A 17,604-nucleotide genomic window follows, 5' to 3' on the forward strand; every position below is an offset into this window, starting at 1 on the left:
GGTGAACTATCCAAATCCCTTCCTATCTTTCTTTGAGCAACACTGTTTTTAAACATTTAATTTATTTTCTCACACATTTGTTAACAAAGTGGAGATCCATGGCCCAACTTTGTTCCTGAAAGACTAAGCCTTTCCTTATTTTGCACCAAATCATGATTACAATCACCTGTTTCAAATCACATCATTATTTAATTGTTTTACCTCAATACTAGCCCTAAATTGGTCCTGTCCCAATTTTTTTGGAATGTGTTGCAGGCCTGAAATGCAGGAATGGATGTATATTAGCAAATGAAATGAAGTTGACCAGAGAAAACACAAAATATCTTGGGTTCATATAGTCTGCAATAAAATACAAGTCAAAGTAAATTTAGAAATCACAGCTTTCGTTTTGTTTTTTGGTTTTTTTTTTTAATTTGCATTTTCCATACCATCCCAAATTTTGCTGATTTGGGGTTGTAGATACAATGAGCTTTGAAGTAGTCTGAGCAGGGAATATAGCCCTGTACACTTCAGAATTCATTCTGCTGTTTTTATCAGCACATCATCAATTAAGAACAAGGGGACCAGTTTCATTGGCAGCCATACAGGCCCACGCCATAAGATAAAGTGGTATGCATTGGATTATGAGCAGTCGTTCCCTTCTTGATACACTTTTCTTCCCATCAGTCTGGTACAAGTTGATCTTTGTCTCATTTGTCCATATGATGTTGTTGAATAACTAATCAGGCTTTTGTATATGTTTTGGCTTTAATTTGGTCTTTCTTTGGTCTTTTTATTTATTTATTTATTTATTTATTTATTTGAGGCATAGCAATGGTTTACATAATGTAAACCCTCTATATTTACTCTGGTGAAGTCTTCTCTTCTTCTCTTGATTTGTGACTTTGCCACAGATACACCTATCTCCAGGAAGGTGTTCTTGATCTGGCCAGCTGTTGTGAAGGGGTTTTCTTCACCAGGGAAATGATTCACCACAGTTGTTTTCTGTGGTGGTCCAGACCTAAGGAATTCCTGAGATCACCAGTGCGTTCATTCTTTTTAAAATACACCAAATGGTCAATTTGGCAACATTTTTTTTTCTATCTCTATGATGGGTTTGTTTTCATTTTTCATTTTTTTTAACTGGAGGGGAGACCTATGAAATCACAGGAGTACCATAAAAAAGAATAAATCTGTAAAAGAATAAGAGTTGAAACAGAATAAGAATATGAAGCATTAATAAAAATAAAAGAACATGGAAATAAATGCAGAAATAAAATTAAAGGAATAAAAAACAAATGCTTTTCTTTCTTGTTTTTGTTAATCCCTATTGCTTTTTCTTTTGCTTAAAGAGCTAAGCTGTCAATCAACTGGCTTTGGGTGGGCCTTCCTGCCCAGGCTGAGTAGTCAATTCCTGCACACAAGAATCTTGTTTTGCACAGTGTGAATATGGTAGCGGTTTAAACTGGGGAGGGAAGGAAAGAATTTGCTTTCTCTATGTGTATGCTGGCCATTATCTGGTTTTATTCTTTTACAGTTTTTGTCTTTTTATGGCACTCCTGTGACAGTATTCCATTTCCTCACATTATTTTTCAGTGTAATATTACTTGGAAATTACTCATTATTTGTAAATGTAAATAATGTGTTTCTATGTGAATGGCTGAAATTAATCTTCATTATGAAATTACACTGAAAAAAATCATTGAATTTACCTGATTTAAAAGTGTACATTAGTTATACGGGAATAAACTGAGTTGTGTTGATAAAGTTGAAAAAATTAATGCTGACAGCTTTCTGTTTTAGCCAGCATTAACTTTTTCAGCAGTTTGTGCTACAGTAACTCTTCTGTGAGATTGGACCATATGGGCTAGCCTTCATGCCCCATATGAATCAATGAGCCTTCGATGCCCATGACCCTGTCATAGGTTCACCGGTTGTCCTTTCTTGGACCTCTTTCCCAGACAGACAGACAGATGGACGGACGCCCGGACAGACGGCCGGACTTTGCCATGACATAATCCCCCTTCGGGCCTTTCGGCCAGCAGGGGATTAAAAAAAATGTAATCAGTCTACTCAAAATATACAAAATGAAGTTTCGTATATTTTGAGTAGTTGTTTTCCCTGTTCAAGGGTTTTAAATAATTGCAAGACTGATTCAAGTGTATTTTGATTACTACAGAAGGCCAACTCATGAGCACTTCAACATCACATTCAGATCAGATTCAATATGAACCTGTTCCCTCAACCTATTAGAAATGAGTTCCTAAGAAGAGAGAGTCATATCTAAGTTGAAGATCCCAAAGCTCGCACTTGGGGTTAAAGATCCCAAAGCTCGGTTTGATTTAAAAAACAAAACAAAACTGCAGGGTCATCTGGGATTGCGGCCATTCTGGAAAGCACTCTGGACAAAATCTGTTATCATAACTCCTCTGTCACTGAGATCAACCAAAATAACATTGAAAACATTCCTGCTCTTCGATTACAGAACACCAACTCATTTCAATAACATTTCGATACTACACAAAACTGGTCCTAATAAATATGAAAGACGGCAGCACAGAAAATGTTTATGGTTCAGGACTAAGCCAATGGAAGATATTTCACTGGCATTTCCACCTGTTTCTGTCTTTCTCCACCCCCTTCAGTCACACTGGAGTACTACTGAACTGTTCAGCTGACTCAAGCTGCTGAAAAAAGAACATGTTGGTGTATCATAAATACCCACCCCTCTTGAAACAGGGATATTTTTAAACTCAGATAAGACACTGAGGTATTATTGCACCCAGCTGAAGTTCAGGCTGACATTCACTTCACACTGACTTGTGATTCTGCCTTTGGTTGAGCTTGTGCTTTCCTACTTGAAGCCACACCTGTATGAACATGTCCAAGTATTGTGACCAGGACTCCTACATGGAGGAGATTGATGAAGACAACATTCTAGCAGGTCTTTCAGCTGAAGAGCTCCAGCAGCTCCAGAAGGAGATGGATGATATTGCCCCGGATCAGACAGTACCAGTGGGAATGAGACAAAATAACACATCTGTTGAAGCAAAGACTCAAGGTTTTCTATTTTTGCTGTCACGTAACATTGTTCCTCCTTATTTTCTGCCTATTTTTCCACAGGCTGTAATATTTGCTCCTGATCCACTAAATAATTTTATGTTGTTTAATGATTAGTATTCTGTATTTTATGATCAAGAAGACTTAAATTGTCGATTGTCTAAAATATGCACCATAAATGTGGTTACAGTAACTGTATAATTCTCTTTTTGTCATTGCTGTTTTCTGCTAATTTCAGCAGACAAAGAAGGGGAATCTGAGGATCAGGAAGACATTGATGAAGATGTGATTCTGGCAGGTCTCTCTGCTGAAGAGCTCAAAGAGCTCCAGAATGAGATGGAGGTAATTGTTCCTGACGAGAGAGTGCCAGTAGGGATGCGACAAAAAGACCAGACTGATAAACCGCCAACAGGTTCATTTGACCATAGATCACTAGTGGACTACCTGTACTGGGAGAAAGAATCTAAACGTTTACTAGAAGAAGAAAGAATCCCAACAACCCTGCTTCCCAGTCAGGTAAGACAGCACCTTTCTCAGGCAAATCTAAAAGCATGAGTTTGGACATTCTCTGATGAGATTTTACTTTTTATACTGTATACCATATTCTTTATTTTACTAGAATCAACATTGTTACTTCAATCAATATTATTCATACACTATATCATACATGGCTGGAGGTATGATGCTTGTACGTATTTTTGTCACCATCAGAAAAAAAGGGAGGAAGAGCTGAAGAATGCAGTGAAAGAAGATAATAAAAATATTGAAGTAGAATATGTGAATGAGGAGATAGTGGAAGATGCTGAGATAGGGGATCATGAAGAAGTGATTGAGGAAGTGACTGAAGAGGTAAAAGACAAAGTGGTGGATGTAGAAGTTGGTGAAAATGAAAAGAGCCAGTCAATTAAAACAGAAGCTCAAGAAAGTAGCATTATGTTTGCCAACTCTCAGCCAGCTCCAAATTTCCCTGATTCACAAAAAGAGAAAGAATCTCAGAAAGCTGAATTGAATGAGGATGACTCAACAATAGATAAAATGAAGGAAGCAGATCAGATTAAATGTGAACCTGCTCCTTCAGCCTATGAGAACTGGGTTCCTAAGAAAGAAGAGAGAGTCATATCCAAGTTGAAGATCCCAAAGCTTGCACTTGGTGATGGTTTGATTAAAAAAACTGCAAGACCATCGGGGAACGATACCAATCTGGAAACCACCCTGGACAAAATCCGCAGTCATAACTCTTCTATCACTGAGGTTAACCTAAACAATATTGAGAACATTCCTAAAGACATGCTCTTAGACTACATTGAGGCCCTGAAGAAGAACAGGCATGTGAAGACCTTCAGCATTGCAAACACAGGTGCAGACGAAAATGTGGCCTTTGCCTTGGCTAACATGCTACGAGAGAACAGGAGCATCACCACACTGAACATTGAATCCAACTTCATTACTGGAAAAGGTATCATTGCAATCATGCGCTGTCTACAGTTCAATGAGACTTTGACAGAACTCCGCTTCCACAATCAGAGACACATGTTGGGCCATCATGCAGAGATGGAAGTAGCACGTCTCCTGAAAGCTAATAACACTCTGCTTAAGATTGGCTACCATTTTGAGCTTCCTGGGCCCAGGATGGTAGTGACCAACTTGCTCACTAGGAACCTTGACCGGCAGCGACAACAAAGGAAGGAAGAGCAGAGGCTTCAGCAGATAAAAGAGCAACATCAGATCATGGAGTTGTATGAGAGCCACCTGAACTTGCCACCTGGTCTGCTGGAGATGTTAGGAGGGTATATTCCTGGAATGGAACTTCTGTGTCCTGCTCAGGGTCCTCAGCATCTTTCAGAAAAATCTCAAGGACCTCCCATAGTATCAACACCAGGTCGCCAGCTACACAAGACACACCACCCTACTCGACAACATCCACCCAGTTCAGATTCAGACTCCGGCAATATACTAAAAGATGTGAAGCTTAAGAAGACTCCTAAACGCCGTGACCCACTCCTGGATTTAACTAAAAAAGAAGAGAAAAGAGATGGGAGGGCTAAGATTCAGTTACGAAGCATGCCCAAGCAGACAAACACAGCAAGTGAAGACTTTCTGGATGACAGGGCCAACTTGAAAGATGTGATAAAGGCACTGAAGCCAGTTCCCCGAAGAAGGCAGCCACCAAAAGTAGAACTAACGCCACGTGACCTACTCCTCAGTGAAATTAGACAGAGCAATGTGGCCTATCTGAAAGCGGTAAGTGCAGTTAAGAATTCTCAGATCAGGACTCAAATTAAGAGAACTACCTATGCATTCAGTACCTATATCTATAGCTTAGATACAAAATTACTACACCATATTAATGTAAGTCAGAGTTGCGTTTGCATTTGTTCTTGCCAAGTTACTTAAAACAATAATGATTTCATAGATGAACATACTTTCCAAGTTTGTAAGCACTGCTCACAAAACTTAAGTATGAAATGTCTGATATTCTATGAAATGTTCCTGAAAGCCATTTAGCTGAACGCAGCCATGTGATTGTGAAGAGTGGCCAAAAATCCTAGGACCAGTTTGCAAAAGTAGGTTTCGCATATTACGCAAATGATCACCTAAGTAGGTGGAGCTAAATGGTCCAAAAGGTACAGTTTTTGAGTTTGAGCAACAGAAATAATCTACAAAGAATTTTCACTGTACACCATGTTTTCCAAGATGTATGCTTGTTTTGGTGTGCACAAACATGAATAGCACATCCCAGTGACCAATTTGAGTAGTACTGCATCAGATAGTAGTGATTCCTTACCTGAACCTAGGATAACAGGTCAGTTTTAACACTGCTGAATGTCTGCTGAAATCTGATTAGCAGATGGCTGTCTTTTTTATGTTTTTTTTTTTATCCATACAACTAATCATGTGGTAAAGTTATTTGAGTAATTTAGGTTCCACCCCATTTGAATTGATTGCCATGTAGCTGTCATACTGTTTACAAATGTCAAAATGTTTTTGACAATTATTGAGCCTCACACTCTGCTGAGTAGTTTGTCATCAAATTGGTGACAATGCAACAAAAATCCAAGAACTAGTTTGCAAAAGAATGTTTCACATATTGTCCACAGAGGGTTAAATACTCCAAAAGGCAAGTTTTTGTAATTTAACCAAAAGAACCAATGAAAAAAGAATATCTGTCCTCTGTGTATGATCACGGCCAAAACTAATAATCTTATGCACTTGTGCGTATGGCCTCAGGATTTCTTACTGTAGATAGGAAATTGTAGATGTCTGTAGGACATGAAGAAGAAGAATCCTAACAGTTACAATAATAATAATAATAATAATAATAATAATAATAAATGTAGCCTCAAGCAGCATACAGTGCATACAGACTGCACCACAGGTAGCTGGTTCTCAATGACTTTCACAGAAAACAAAAGCAACCATAGATTAACATACTATTAAAATTTTGTGAATGAAGCTTAATGCTAAAACTGTGAAGTGTGTGCTGAAATGTGAGTGCCTGATGCTTGCTATGTGCTATGTTTTTGAAGTAACCTAGTTAATACTAAAAATCATAGATTAACACAACTATACAGTACAGCCTCATTGGATTTGCAGCCTGAGAAACAGCTTTTTTAATTGAATCCTGGCCCCGATTAAAATCTTTAAAGAGTGCATTATGACTCAAGCACATATATACAGGACATATGCTAATTGGGATTGTGAACGAACACAATGCAAAGTTTTGCATGGCTGACTGTTTACTAATCACACTAGGATAATGTTTCATGAGATAGGAAATAATGTAAAACTTGATAGGCTACATTTCTTCCAAAATGGGGGTGCAGTGGGTAGCACTGTCGCCTCACAGCAAGAAGGTTCTAGGTTTGAACCTCATGGCCGACAGCGGCCTTTCTGTGTGGAGTTTGCATGTTCTCTCCGTGTCGGCATGGGTTCCATCTGGGTGCTCCGGTTTCCTCCCACAGTGCAAAGATATGCAGCTTAGGTAAAATACCCAGCCACTGGGGTTGCACAAGCCAGTGTAAACTTAGTGCTGGTCCCAAGCATGGATAGACTGGGGAGGGTTGTGTCAGGAAGGCCATCTAGTGTAAAAACCTATTTCAAATCAAATATGCGGATCCAGAAGATCTGCTGTGGCAACCCCTAATGGGACCAGCCAAAAGAAGAAGAAGGCATTTCTTCCAAAATAATATGACACAAAGTTTTAAATTTTGATCAAGAAAAATAAGAGGAAATTTCATCTTTATGTGTCAAGTGGATGAGGAGATACACCAATCAGCCATAACATTAAAGCCACTGACCTAATATTATGTAAGTCCCCCTTGTGCCACCAGAATAGCTGTGACCTGTTGAAACATAGACTCCACAAGACCTTTGAAGGTGTGCTGTGGTTTTCGGCACCAAGACATCAGTGGCAGATCTGTTAAGTCCTGTAGGTTGTGATGTGGGGCCTCCATGGATCAGACTTTTTTGTCCAGCACATCCCACAGATGCTCGATCAAATTGAGATCTGGGGAATTTGTAGGTGGAGTCTTTGTCATGTTCCTCAAACCATTCCTGAACAATTTTTGCAGTGTGGCAGGTGCCATCTCATACCCAGGAAAGTAAGACACATGCACCCGGCTGTCCACATGATGTAAAAGAAAATGTGATTCATCAGACCAGGCCACCACCTTCCATAGTTCCATGATCCAGTTCTGATACTCACATGCCCATTGTAGGCATTTCCAGCTGTTGACAGGGGTCACCATGGGCATTCTGACCATTCTGTGGCTACGCAGCCCCATATGCAGCAAGCTGTTATGCAAGTGCGTTGTTACACTTTTCTATAATAGCCAGCGTTAACTTTTTCAGCAATTTGTTCTACAGTAGCTATTCTGTGGTATAAGACCTGACAGACTAGCCTTCACTCCCCACGAGCATCAATGAGCCTTGGATGCCTATGGCCCTGTCGTCGGTTCACCAGTTGTCCTTCCTTGGACCACTTTTTGGTAGGTACTAACGGCTGCATACCAGGAACATCCCACAAGATCTGCCCGTTTTGGAGATGCTTTGACCTCGTCATCTAGCCATCACAATTTGGCCCTCGTCATTGTTGCTCAGAGCCTTATGCTTGCCCATTTTTCCTGACTCCAACACATCAACTTCAAGAACTGACTGTGCTCTTGCTGCCTAATGTATCCCACCCCTTGACAGGTGCCACTGTAATGAGATAATCAATGTTAGTCACTTCATCGGTCAGTGGTTTTAATGTTATGGCTGATCAGTGTATGCATATATAGTACCAGTCCAGGCCCGGCACCAGGAACAGTTTACTAAGGGGGCAATTAGAAATCGCAAGGGGGCAAATATTTTTCATATAGTGTGTAGTAGTGATGGCGGTCTGACAACGTGTTTCAAACAATTAACTGCGCCAACCACAAAACCACGGCCCCGAAGGTTGCTTTAGTCCGGGAAAATCATGTGGCATATTACCAGGGCAGTTGCGCTTTATCAACAACCATGCCCACCTGTTAACCCTCCCCTCCGATTTTCTCACAGACCGGAAAGATGCCAAACATTTCTTACAACCGGAAAGATGCCAAACATAAAACAACACACACAAACCTACAGGCAAGTCCTTTACATTTAAAATACATACAAATAGCTCCGCGGCATGAAAACAAAACATCAATGCAAGTCTAAGGTACTTGGCTCAGCAGCCAAAATCATAATTTAAAAAAATCAACAGACCCCGCGGCTGCACCAGTAATAGCCTTCCTGACTCGCACCGAGTCAACGCTAACCACTTAATCCGCAATCCCAGTTTAGGCGTGTAGGGGACAAAACACTCTGAAGTGATGAATTTTCACCCCCGCTGCATGGGGGATGACGTCAACGACACATATTCTTACGCTATTTGCGCACAAAGTGGACCATACAGTGGTGCTTGAAAGTTTGTGAACCCTTTAGAATTTTCTATATTTCTGCATAAATATGACCTAAAACGTCATCAGATTGTCACACAAGTCCTAAAAGTAGGTAAAGAGAACCCAGTTAAACAAATAAGACAAAAATATTATACTTGGTCATTTATTTATTGAGGAAAATGATCCAATATTACATATCTGTGAGTGGCAAAAGTATGTGAACCTCTAGGATTAATAGTTAATTTGAAGGTGAAATTAGAGTCAGGTGATTTCAATCGATGGGATGACAATCAGGTGTGAGTGGGCACCCTGTTTTATTTAAAGAACAGGGATCTATCAAAGTCTGATCTTCACAACACATGTTTGTGGAAGTGTATAATAGTACGAACAAAGGAGATTTCCGAGGACCTCAGAAACAGCATTGTTGATGCTCATCAGGCTGGAAAAGGTTACAAAACAATATCTAAAGAGTTTGGACTCCACCCATCCACAGTCAGACAGATTGTGTACAAATGCAGGACATTTAAGACCATTGTTACCCTCCCCAGGAGTGGTCAACCAACAAAGATCACTCCAAGAGCAAGGCGTGTAATAGTCGGCAAGGTCACAAAGGACCCCAGGGTAACTTCTAAGCAACTGAAGGCCTGTCTCACATTGGTTAATATTAATGTTCATGAGTCCACCATCAGGAGAACACTGAACAACAATGGTGTGCATGGCAGGCTTGCAAGAAGAAAGCCACTGCTCTCCAAAAAGAACATTGCTGCTCATCTGCAGTTTGCTAAAGATCACGTGGACAAGCCAGACAGCTATTGGAAAAATGTTTTGTGAAGGATGAGACCAAAATAGAACATTTTGGTTGAAATGAGAAGCTTCATGTTTGGAGAAAGGAAAACACTGCATTCCAGCATAAGAACCATATCCCATCTGTGAAACATGGTGGTGGTAGTATCATGGTTTGGGCCTGTTTTGTTGCATCTGGGCCAGGACGGCTTGCCATCATTGATGGAACAATGAATTCTGAATTATACCAGTGAATTCTAAAGGAAAATGTCAGGACATCTGTCCATGAACTGAATCTCAAGAGAAGGTGGGTCATGCAGCAAGACAACTACCTTAAGCACACAAGTCGTTCTACCAAAGAATGATTAAACAAGAATACAGTTAATGTTTTGGAATGGCCAAGTCAAAGTCCTGACCTTAATCCAATCAAAATGTTGTGGAAGGACTTGAAGTGAGCAGTTCATGTGAGGAAACCCACCGACATCCCAGATTTGAAGCTGTTCTGTATTGAGGAATGGGCTAAAATTCCTCCAAGCCGGTGTGCAGGACTGATCAACAGTTACCGGAAATGTTTAGTCGCAGTTATTGCTGCACAAGGGGGTCACACCAGATACTGAAAGCAAAGGTTCACATACTTTTGCCACTCACAGATATGTAATATTGGATCATTTTCCTCAATAAATAAATGACCAAGTCTAATATTTTTGTCTCATTTGTTTAACTGGGTTCTCTTTATCTACTTTTAGGACTTGTGTGAAAATCTGATGATGTTTTAGGTCATATTTATGCAGAAATGTAGAAAATTCTAAAGGGTTCACAAACTTTCAAGCACCACTGTATATGAACACATACACCAACATAAACGGAGATAAACTTAGCCTACAAAGAAAGAAAATGGATTCACAATATTGTGATTGAATTCGTTTAATTCGGTGGGGGAAAGACTACTCCCGTAAACTGACTGCATATTGCAGAGACAGTGCACTTGTAAGTGTAGACTACATATAAAACCCCCGCCCGCCCGCACGACCCCTCCCCTTGTCCTTATCACAGGTCTGTGTGTGCGCGGCTGTGTCAGCATTTCACACATACACCCACAATAACAATTAAGAAAACAATTAAGTGATCTGAGTCTCCGTTGAGGTGGCGGTGCTCAGGCCCGGCGCCAGGAACAGTTTACTAAGGGGGCAATTAGAAATCGCAAGGGGGCAAATATTTTTTCATATAGTGTGTAGTAGTGATGGCAGTCTGACAACGTGTTTCAAACAATTAACTGCGCCAACCACAAAACCACGGCCCCGAAGGTTGCTTTAGTCTGGGAAAATCATGTGGCATATTACCAGGGCAGTTGCGCTTTATCAGCCCCCGTGCCCACCTGTTAACCCTCCCCTCCAATTTTCTCACAGACACGCGGTACAACCGGAAAGATGCCAAACATAAAACAACACACACAAACCTACAGGCAAGTCCTTTACATTTAAAATACATACAAATAGCTCCGCGGCATGAAAACGTCAATGCAAGTCTAAGGTACTTGGCTCGGCGGCCAAAATCATAATTTAAAAAAATCAACAGACCCCGCGGCTGCACCAGTAATAGCCTCCCTGACTCGCACCGAGTCAACGCTAACCACTTAATCCGCGATCCCAGTTTAGGCGTGTAGGGGACTAAACACTCTGAAGTGATGAATTTTCACCCCCGCTGCATGGGGGGTGACGTCAACGACACATATTCTTACGCTATTTGCGCACAAAGCGGACCATATATGAACACATACACCAACATAAACGGAGATAAACTTAGCCTACAAAGAAAGAAAATGGATTCACAATATTGTGATTGAATTCGTTTAATTCGGAAGGGGAAAGACTACTCCCGTAAACTGATTGCATATTGCAGGATATTGCAGAGACAGTGCACTTGTAAGTGTACATGTAAAACCCCCGCCCCGCCCCTTGTCCTTATCACAGGTCTGTGTGTGCGCGGCTGTGTCAGCATTTCACACATACACCCACAATAACTAGTCCCCAGTAGTTAGGATTGATACATATGTCTAAAACAGGGTTAATATTAAATTCAGGCTTTTTGAAATAATCCTACCTTAATACAGTTGAATTCTACGATTGCAACGTAAGAATCATAACAACCAATCAGATTTGTTCTACCGTGCCAGTTTTAGTAGTGATTTATGTGAAATGTATTTTTGTGCAATGCGCAACCACTTAATATTTCGTATTTGAAAATGCAAATTATTAATACGTCTATAATACATTATATTTTCATAAGAAAACAATTAAGTGATCTGAGTCTCCGTTGAGGGGGCGGGGCTGTAGCCACGAGGGGGCGATGCCCCCTTTCGCCCCCCCATGGCGCCGGGCCTGTACCAGTCTAAAGTTTGGACACAAAAAGTAGGAAAGACAAGCAGAGGAAAAGTTATGCCATATTTATATGTGTAAGGGTATGTTTTGTTTTAGCAGCTGAATTTACATATGAAGTTTGGCAGTTCAACCTTAAAAGTTGGAGTAGTACAATCAGTGGATATCAATCGAAGGATAACGATGAATGAAGGAATAGAAGAGTGAGATAGATGAGTGTCACTAGTATGAAAAGCAGTAAAGTGCTGCAAGTTTGCAGTCGAATCCATATACAATGTTTTGTGACTCTAAAAGATGTAGCAGGAGTAAAATCAAAGGGGTTCTAATGGGAGGATGGAAAGATGAAAAAGATAGAAAGAAAAACAGAGTAGAATAGAAAAAGTTATGTCATATTTAGCCATCCATCCATTATCTGTATCCTGTATAGGGTCACAGGCAAGCTGGAGCCTATTCCAGCAACTATGGGTGAGAGGCGGGGTACACCCTGGACAAGTCGCCAGGTCATCACAGGGCTGACACATAGAGACAAACAACAATTCACACTCACATTCACACCTACGGTCAATTTAGAGACACCAGTTAACCTAACCTGCATGTCTTTGGACTGTGGGGGAAACTGGAGCACCCGGAGGAAACCCACGCGGACACGGGGAGAACATGCAAACTCCGCACAGAAAGGCCCCTGTCGGCTTCTGGGCTCAAACCCAGAACATTCTTGCTGTGAGGCAACAGTGCTAACCACTACACCACCATACCGCCTGTCATATGTATGTAAGATACAATAACCTAATGACATTTGCCAATTTCAGTCATCCTAGCTTTTAATCTCAAGGAGCAGCTAGCTAACATGCATGTTAGCATGTTAGCATTAGCATGGTAGCCATTAACATGGTAGCCATTAACAGGTATGTTAGACGTTAACGGTTAGCCATTAGCATGTGAACTATTAGCATGTAAGTCATTAGGGGTTAGCCGTTTACATTAGACACTAGCATGTTAGCCTTTAGCTATTAGCATGTTAGCCATTAGCTGTTAACCAATAGCATGTTTGCCACGTTAGCACAGATGTGCATAATAGAGTGGTGTATTTGTGCAGCTGTACCTAATAAAGTGGACAGTGAATTGAAAATGGCTTGGTGTCAATATTTTTGAAATGGGAAATCTTTGGCAAATGCATTATCGCCGATGGAAGGATGGAAGGATGAATGAAAGAAAAGAAGGATGAGAGAGAGGAGTGCCATTAGTATGAAAAACAGTTGGGGCTCCCAAGTGACGCAACTCATTCAAAGGTGTTCTATGGAGTTGGGGTCAGGGCTTGGGCCACTCGAGTTCTTCCACATTAACCTTAGCAAACTATGTCTTTATGGCCCTTGCTTTGTGCACAGGGGCATTGTCATGCTGGAACAGTTTGTGCCCTTTATTTCCAGTGAAGGGAAATCTTAATGATACAGCTTTTAAGATAAAAGATGATGAATCTTTTGTTGTAATACTTGTGTATAAAGACATTCTTACAACCCCGATTCCAAAAAAGTTGGGACAAAGTACAAATTGTAAATAAAAATGGAATGCAATGATGTGGAAGTTTCAGAATTCCATATTTTATTCAGAATAGAACATAGATGACATATCAAATGTTTAAACTGAGAAAATGTATCATTTAAAGAGAAAAATTAGGTGATTTTAAATTTCATGACAACAACACATCTCAAAAAAGTTGGGACAAGGCCATGTTTACCACTGTGAGACATCCCCTTTTCTCTTTACAACAGTCTGTAAACGTCTGGGGACTGAGGAGACAAGTTGCTCAAGTTTAGGGATAGGAATATTAACCCATTCTTGTCTAATGTAGGATTCTAGTTGCTTAACTGTCTTAGGTCTTTTTTGTCATATCTTCCGTTTTATGATGCGCCAAATGTTTTCTATGAGTGAAAGATCTGGACTGCAGGCTGGCCAGTTCAGTACCCGGACCCTTCTTCTACGCAGCCATGATGCTGTAATTGATGCAGTATGTGGTTTGGCATTGTCATGTTGGAAAATGCAAGGTCTTCCCTGAAACAGACGTCGTCTGGATGCGAGCATATGTTGCTCTAGAACCTGGATATACCTTTCAGCATTGATGGTGTCTTTCCAGATGTATAAGCTGCCCATGCCACACGCACTAATGCAGCCCCATACCATCAGAGATGCAGGCTTCTGAACTGAGCGCTGATAACAACTCGGGTCGTCCTTCTCCTCTTTGGTCTGAATGACACGGCGTCCCTGATTTCCATAAAGAACTTCAAATTTTGATTTGTCTGACCACAGAACAGTTTTCCACTTTGCCACAGTCCATTTTAAATGAGCCTTGGCCCAGAGAAGACGTCTGCGCTTCTGGATCATGTTTAGATATGGTCTCTTCTTTGAACTATAGAGCTTTAGCTGGCAACGGCAGATGGCACGGTGAATTGTGTTCACAGATAATGTTCTCTGGAAATATTCCTGAGCCCATTTTGTGATTTCCAATACAGAAACATGCCTGTATGTGATGCAGTGCCGTCTAAGGGCCCGAAGATCACGGGCACCCAGTATGGTTTTCCAGCCTTGACCCTTACGCACAGAGATTCTTCCAGATTCTCTGAATCTTTTGATGATATTATGCACTGTAGATGATGATATGTTCAAACTCTTTGCAATTTTACACTGTCGAACTCCTTTCTGATATTGCTCCACTGTTTGTCGGTGCAGAATTAGGAGGATTGGTGATCCTCTTCCCATCTTTACTTCTGAGAGCTGCTGCCACTTCAAGATGCTCTTTTTATACCCAGTCATGTTAATGACCTATTGCCAATTGACCTAATGAGTTGCAGTTTGGTCCTCCAGCTGTTCCTTTTTTGTACCTTTAACTTTTCCAGCCTCTTATTGCCCCTGTCCCAACTTTTTTGAGATGTGTTGCTGTCATGAAATTTCAAATGAGCCAATATTTGGCATGAAATTTCAAAATGTCTTATTTTCGACATTTGATATGGTGTCGATGTTCTATTGTGAATACAATATCAGTTTTTGAGATTTGTAAATTATTGCATTCTGTTTTTATTTACAATTTGTACTTTGTCTCAACTTTTTTGGAATCGGGGTTGTACAATGAAACTGAAAGGAGGAGACAGCAGTAAAATTTTAAATAACAATAAAGAGGCAAAGATGAAGGTTCTGAAGTGAGCCAGTTAATTTCTTATTTTAGTTTACTGAATATATTAAATTGTTTTGTGCAAAAATTTATCTGATTTATACACCATACTGAAAACAAATCCACTTTATAATCCACAGGTGCCTCTTCCCAAAGTTCTGGAATCAAGGGAAACCAGTCTTTTATGATGACAACATGCTTTTAGACAGACTGCTCACCTGTACCTGTAGCCAATACGGGCCTAATCAGATGTTGCTGTATGAGCCATACACTGCCATCATTTTACATTTAACGCTGTTTTGATCATGGTGTGGTTTCTCTATCAGCCTTTAAGTAATATGACAGCTGCATGAAATCTGCTTTATTATATATATATATATATATATATATATATATATATATATATATATATATATATATATATGCTTTACAGTGGTGCTTGAAAGTTTGTGAACCCTTTAGAATTTTCTATATTTCTGCATAAATATGACCTGAAATATCATCAGATTTTTACACAAGTCCTAAAAGTAGATAAAGAGAACCCAGTTAAACAAATGAGACAAAAATATTATACTTAGTCATTTATTTATTGAGGAAAATGATCCAATATTACATATCTGTGAGTGGCAAAAGTATGTGAACCTTTGCTTTCGGTATCTGGTGTGACCCCCTTGTGCAGCAATAACTGCAACTAAACATTTCCGGTAACTGTTGATCAGTCCTGCACACCGGCTTGGAGGAATTTTAGCCCATTCCTCCATACAGAACAGCTTCAACTCTGGGATGTTGGTGGGTTTCCTTTCTCCAAACATAACGCTACTCATTTAAACCAAAAAGTTAACTGCAGACGAGCAGCAATGTTCTTTTTGGAGAGCAATGGCTTTCTACTTGCAACCCTGCCATGCACACCATTGTTATTCAGTGTTCTCCTGATGGTGGACTCATGAACATTAACATTAGCCAATGTGAGAGAGGCCTTCAGTTGCTTAGAAGTTACCCTGGGGTCCTTTGTGACCTTGCCGACTATTACATGCCTTGCTCTTGGAGTGATCTTTGTTGGTTGACCACTCCAGAGGAGGATAACAATGGTCTTGAATTTCCTCCATTTGTACACAATCTGTCTGACTGTGGATTGGTGGAGTCCAAACTCTTTAGAGATGATTTTGTAAACTTTTCCAGCCTGATGAGGATCAACAACGCTTTTTCTGAGGTCCTCAGAAATCTCCTTTGTTCGTGCCATGATACACTTCCACAAACGCGTGTTGTGAAGATCAGACTTTGATAGATCCATGTTCTTTAAATAAAACAGGGTGCCCACTCACACCTGATTGTCAATCCATTGATTGAAAACACCTGACTCTAATTTCACCTTCAAATTAACTGCTAATCCTAAAGGTTCACATACTTTTGCCACTCACAGATATGTAATATTGGATCATTTTCCTCAATAAATAAATGACCAAGTATAATATTTCTGTCTCATTTGTTTAACTGGGTTCTCTTTTATCTATTTTTAGGACTTGTGTAAAAATCTGATGATGTTTTAGGTCATATTTATGCAGAAATATAGATAATTCTAAAGGGTTCACAAACTTTCAAGCACCACTGTATATATAGATATTCTATCCACATTCAATCGCATGCTCTGATTGGCTACTCTACTACTAGGCTATCAGCTCCTATACCGTGAGTAGAGAAAAACAAAATGGCAGAGCATTTTGCTGAACCAACCGAGGACAAAATAAAAACTATTCAAAAACAAAGCCCCAAAAATTGGTATCAAGTATTTAAAAGAAACAGAAATAGTATATAGAATATAGTTTTTTAGCTCATCTGGCCACAGACCAGGTCAGATGAGCTTATGTGATCATGCATCATCCGTCCATCGTCCAGTATCGTCATCTGTCCAAAATTTACAAAAATCGCTACTCCTTCTACAGGATTGATCAGATTTCGATCAAACTCACATCCAATATTCCCGAGCTGGGTGCGCATAAAAGTTGTGAAGATGGTGGCACCACCTGACATTTATGATTTTATGGGCGTCTTGGCAGGTTTGAGCTACAGCCTCACTGAGGCTATTTTTTTCCCCCCAATCCTTGACTTGCAAGTGCCGTCAAAGCAAAATAGAAACCCAGATGTCGGCCATGTTGGTTGAGATACAAATGCGAGGTCAAGTGACATTCCATACAAAACATAATCATGTGTGCTCAACTCTCTTTGTTTTTCCACTGCTTTAAGCGTTCTTTTAGCTATGCCATCTCTTTGTGCTGTATATGGTTGTGGTCGCAACAGTACTCGTGACCATGGCACGTTCCAATTTTTTTGAATTCTGTCC

General features: G+C 40.2%; 1 protein-coding gene across 2 annotated transcripts; it reads left to right on the forward strand.

Moving 5' to 3' along the window:
- The first annotated feature begins 2,781 nt into the window (after nucleotides 1–2,781).
- lmod3 (leiomodin 3 (fetal)) lies at nucleotides 2,782–15,621 on the forward strand. Of its 2 annotated transcripts, none has more exons than XM_060936870.1 (4): nucleotides 2,782–3,040; nucleotides 3,278–3,555; nucleotides 3,751–5,280; nucleotides 15,407–15,621. In XM_060936870.1, exons 1-4 carry the CDS (start codon nucleotides 2,854–2,856, stop codon nucleotides 15,452–15,454), a joined length of 2,043 nt encoding a protein of 680 aa, XP_060792853.1. In that variant the 5' UTR covers nucleotides 2,782–2,853; the 3' UTR covers nucleotides 15,455–15,621. The 2 variants fall into 2 exon arrangements, with proteins under 2 accessions (XP_060792853.1, XP_060792854.1); XM_060936871.1 differs by having other exon boundaries at nucleotides 3,281–3,555.
- The last annotated feature ends 1,983 nt before the right edge of the window (nucleotides 15,622–17,604 follow it).

This window comes from Neoarius graeffei, chromosome 13 (genome assembly GCF_027579695.1).
Source record: "Neoarius graeffei isolate fNeoGra1 chromosome 13, fNeoGra1.pri, whole genome shotgun sequence".
Lineage (NCBI taxonomy): Eukaryota > Metazoa > Chordata > Actinopteri > Siluriformes > Ariidae > Neoarius > Neoarius graeffei.

Excerpts from the sequence above, each read along its gene's own strand:
- lmod3 (XM_060936870.1), top strand. The coding sequence starts at position 2,854 with ATGAACATGTCCAAGTATTGTGACCAGGACTCCTACATGGAGGAGATT. Across the intron at positions 3,041-3,277 it reads TGTTGAAGCAAAGACTCAAG|CAGACAAAGAAGGGGAATCT; the intron begins GTTTTCTATTTT and ends TGCTAATTTCAG. Across the intron at positions 5,281-15,406 it reads ATGTGGCCTATCTGAAAGCG|GTGCCTCTTCCCAAAGTTCT; the intron begins GTAAGTGCAGTT and ends TATAATCCACAG.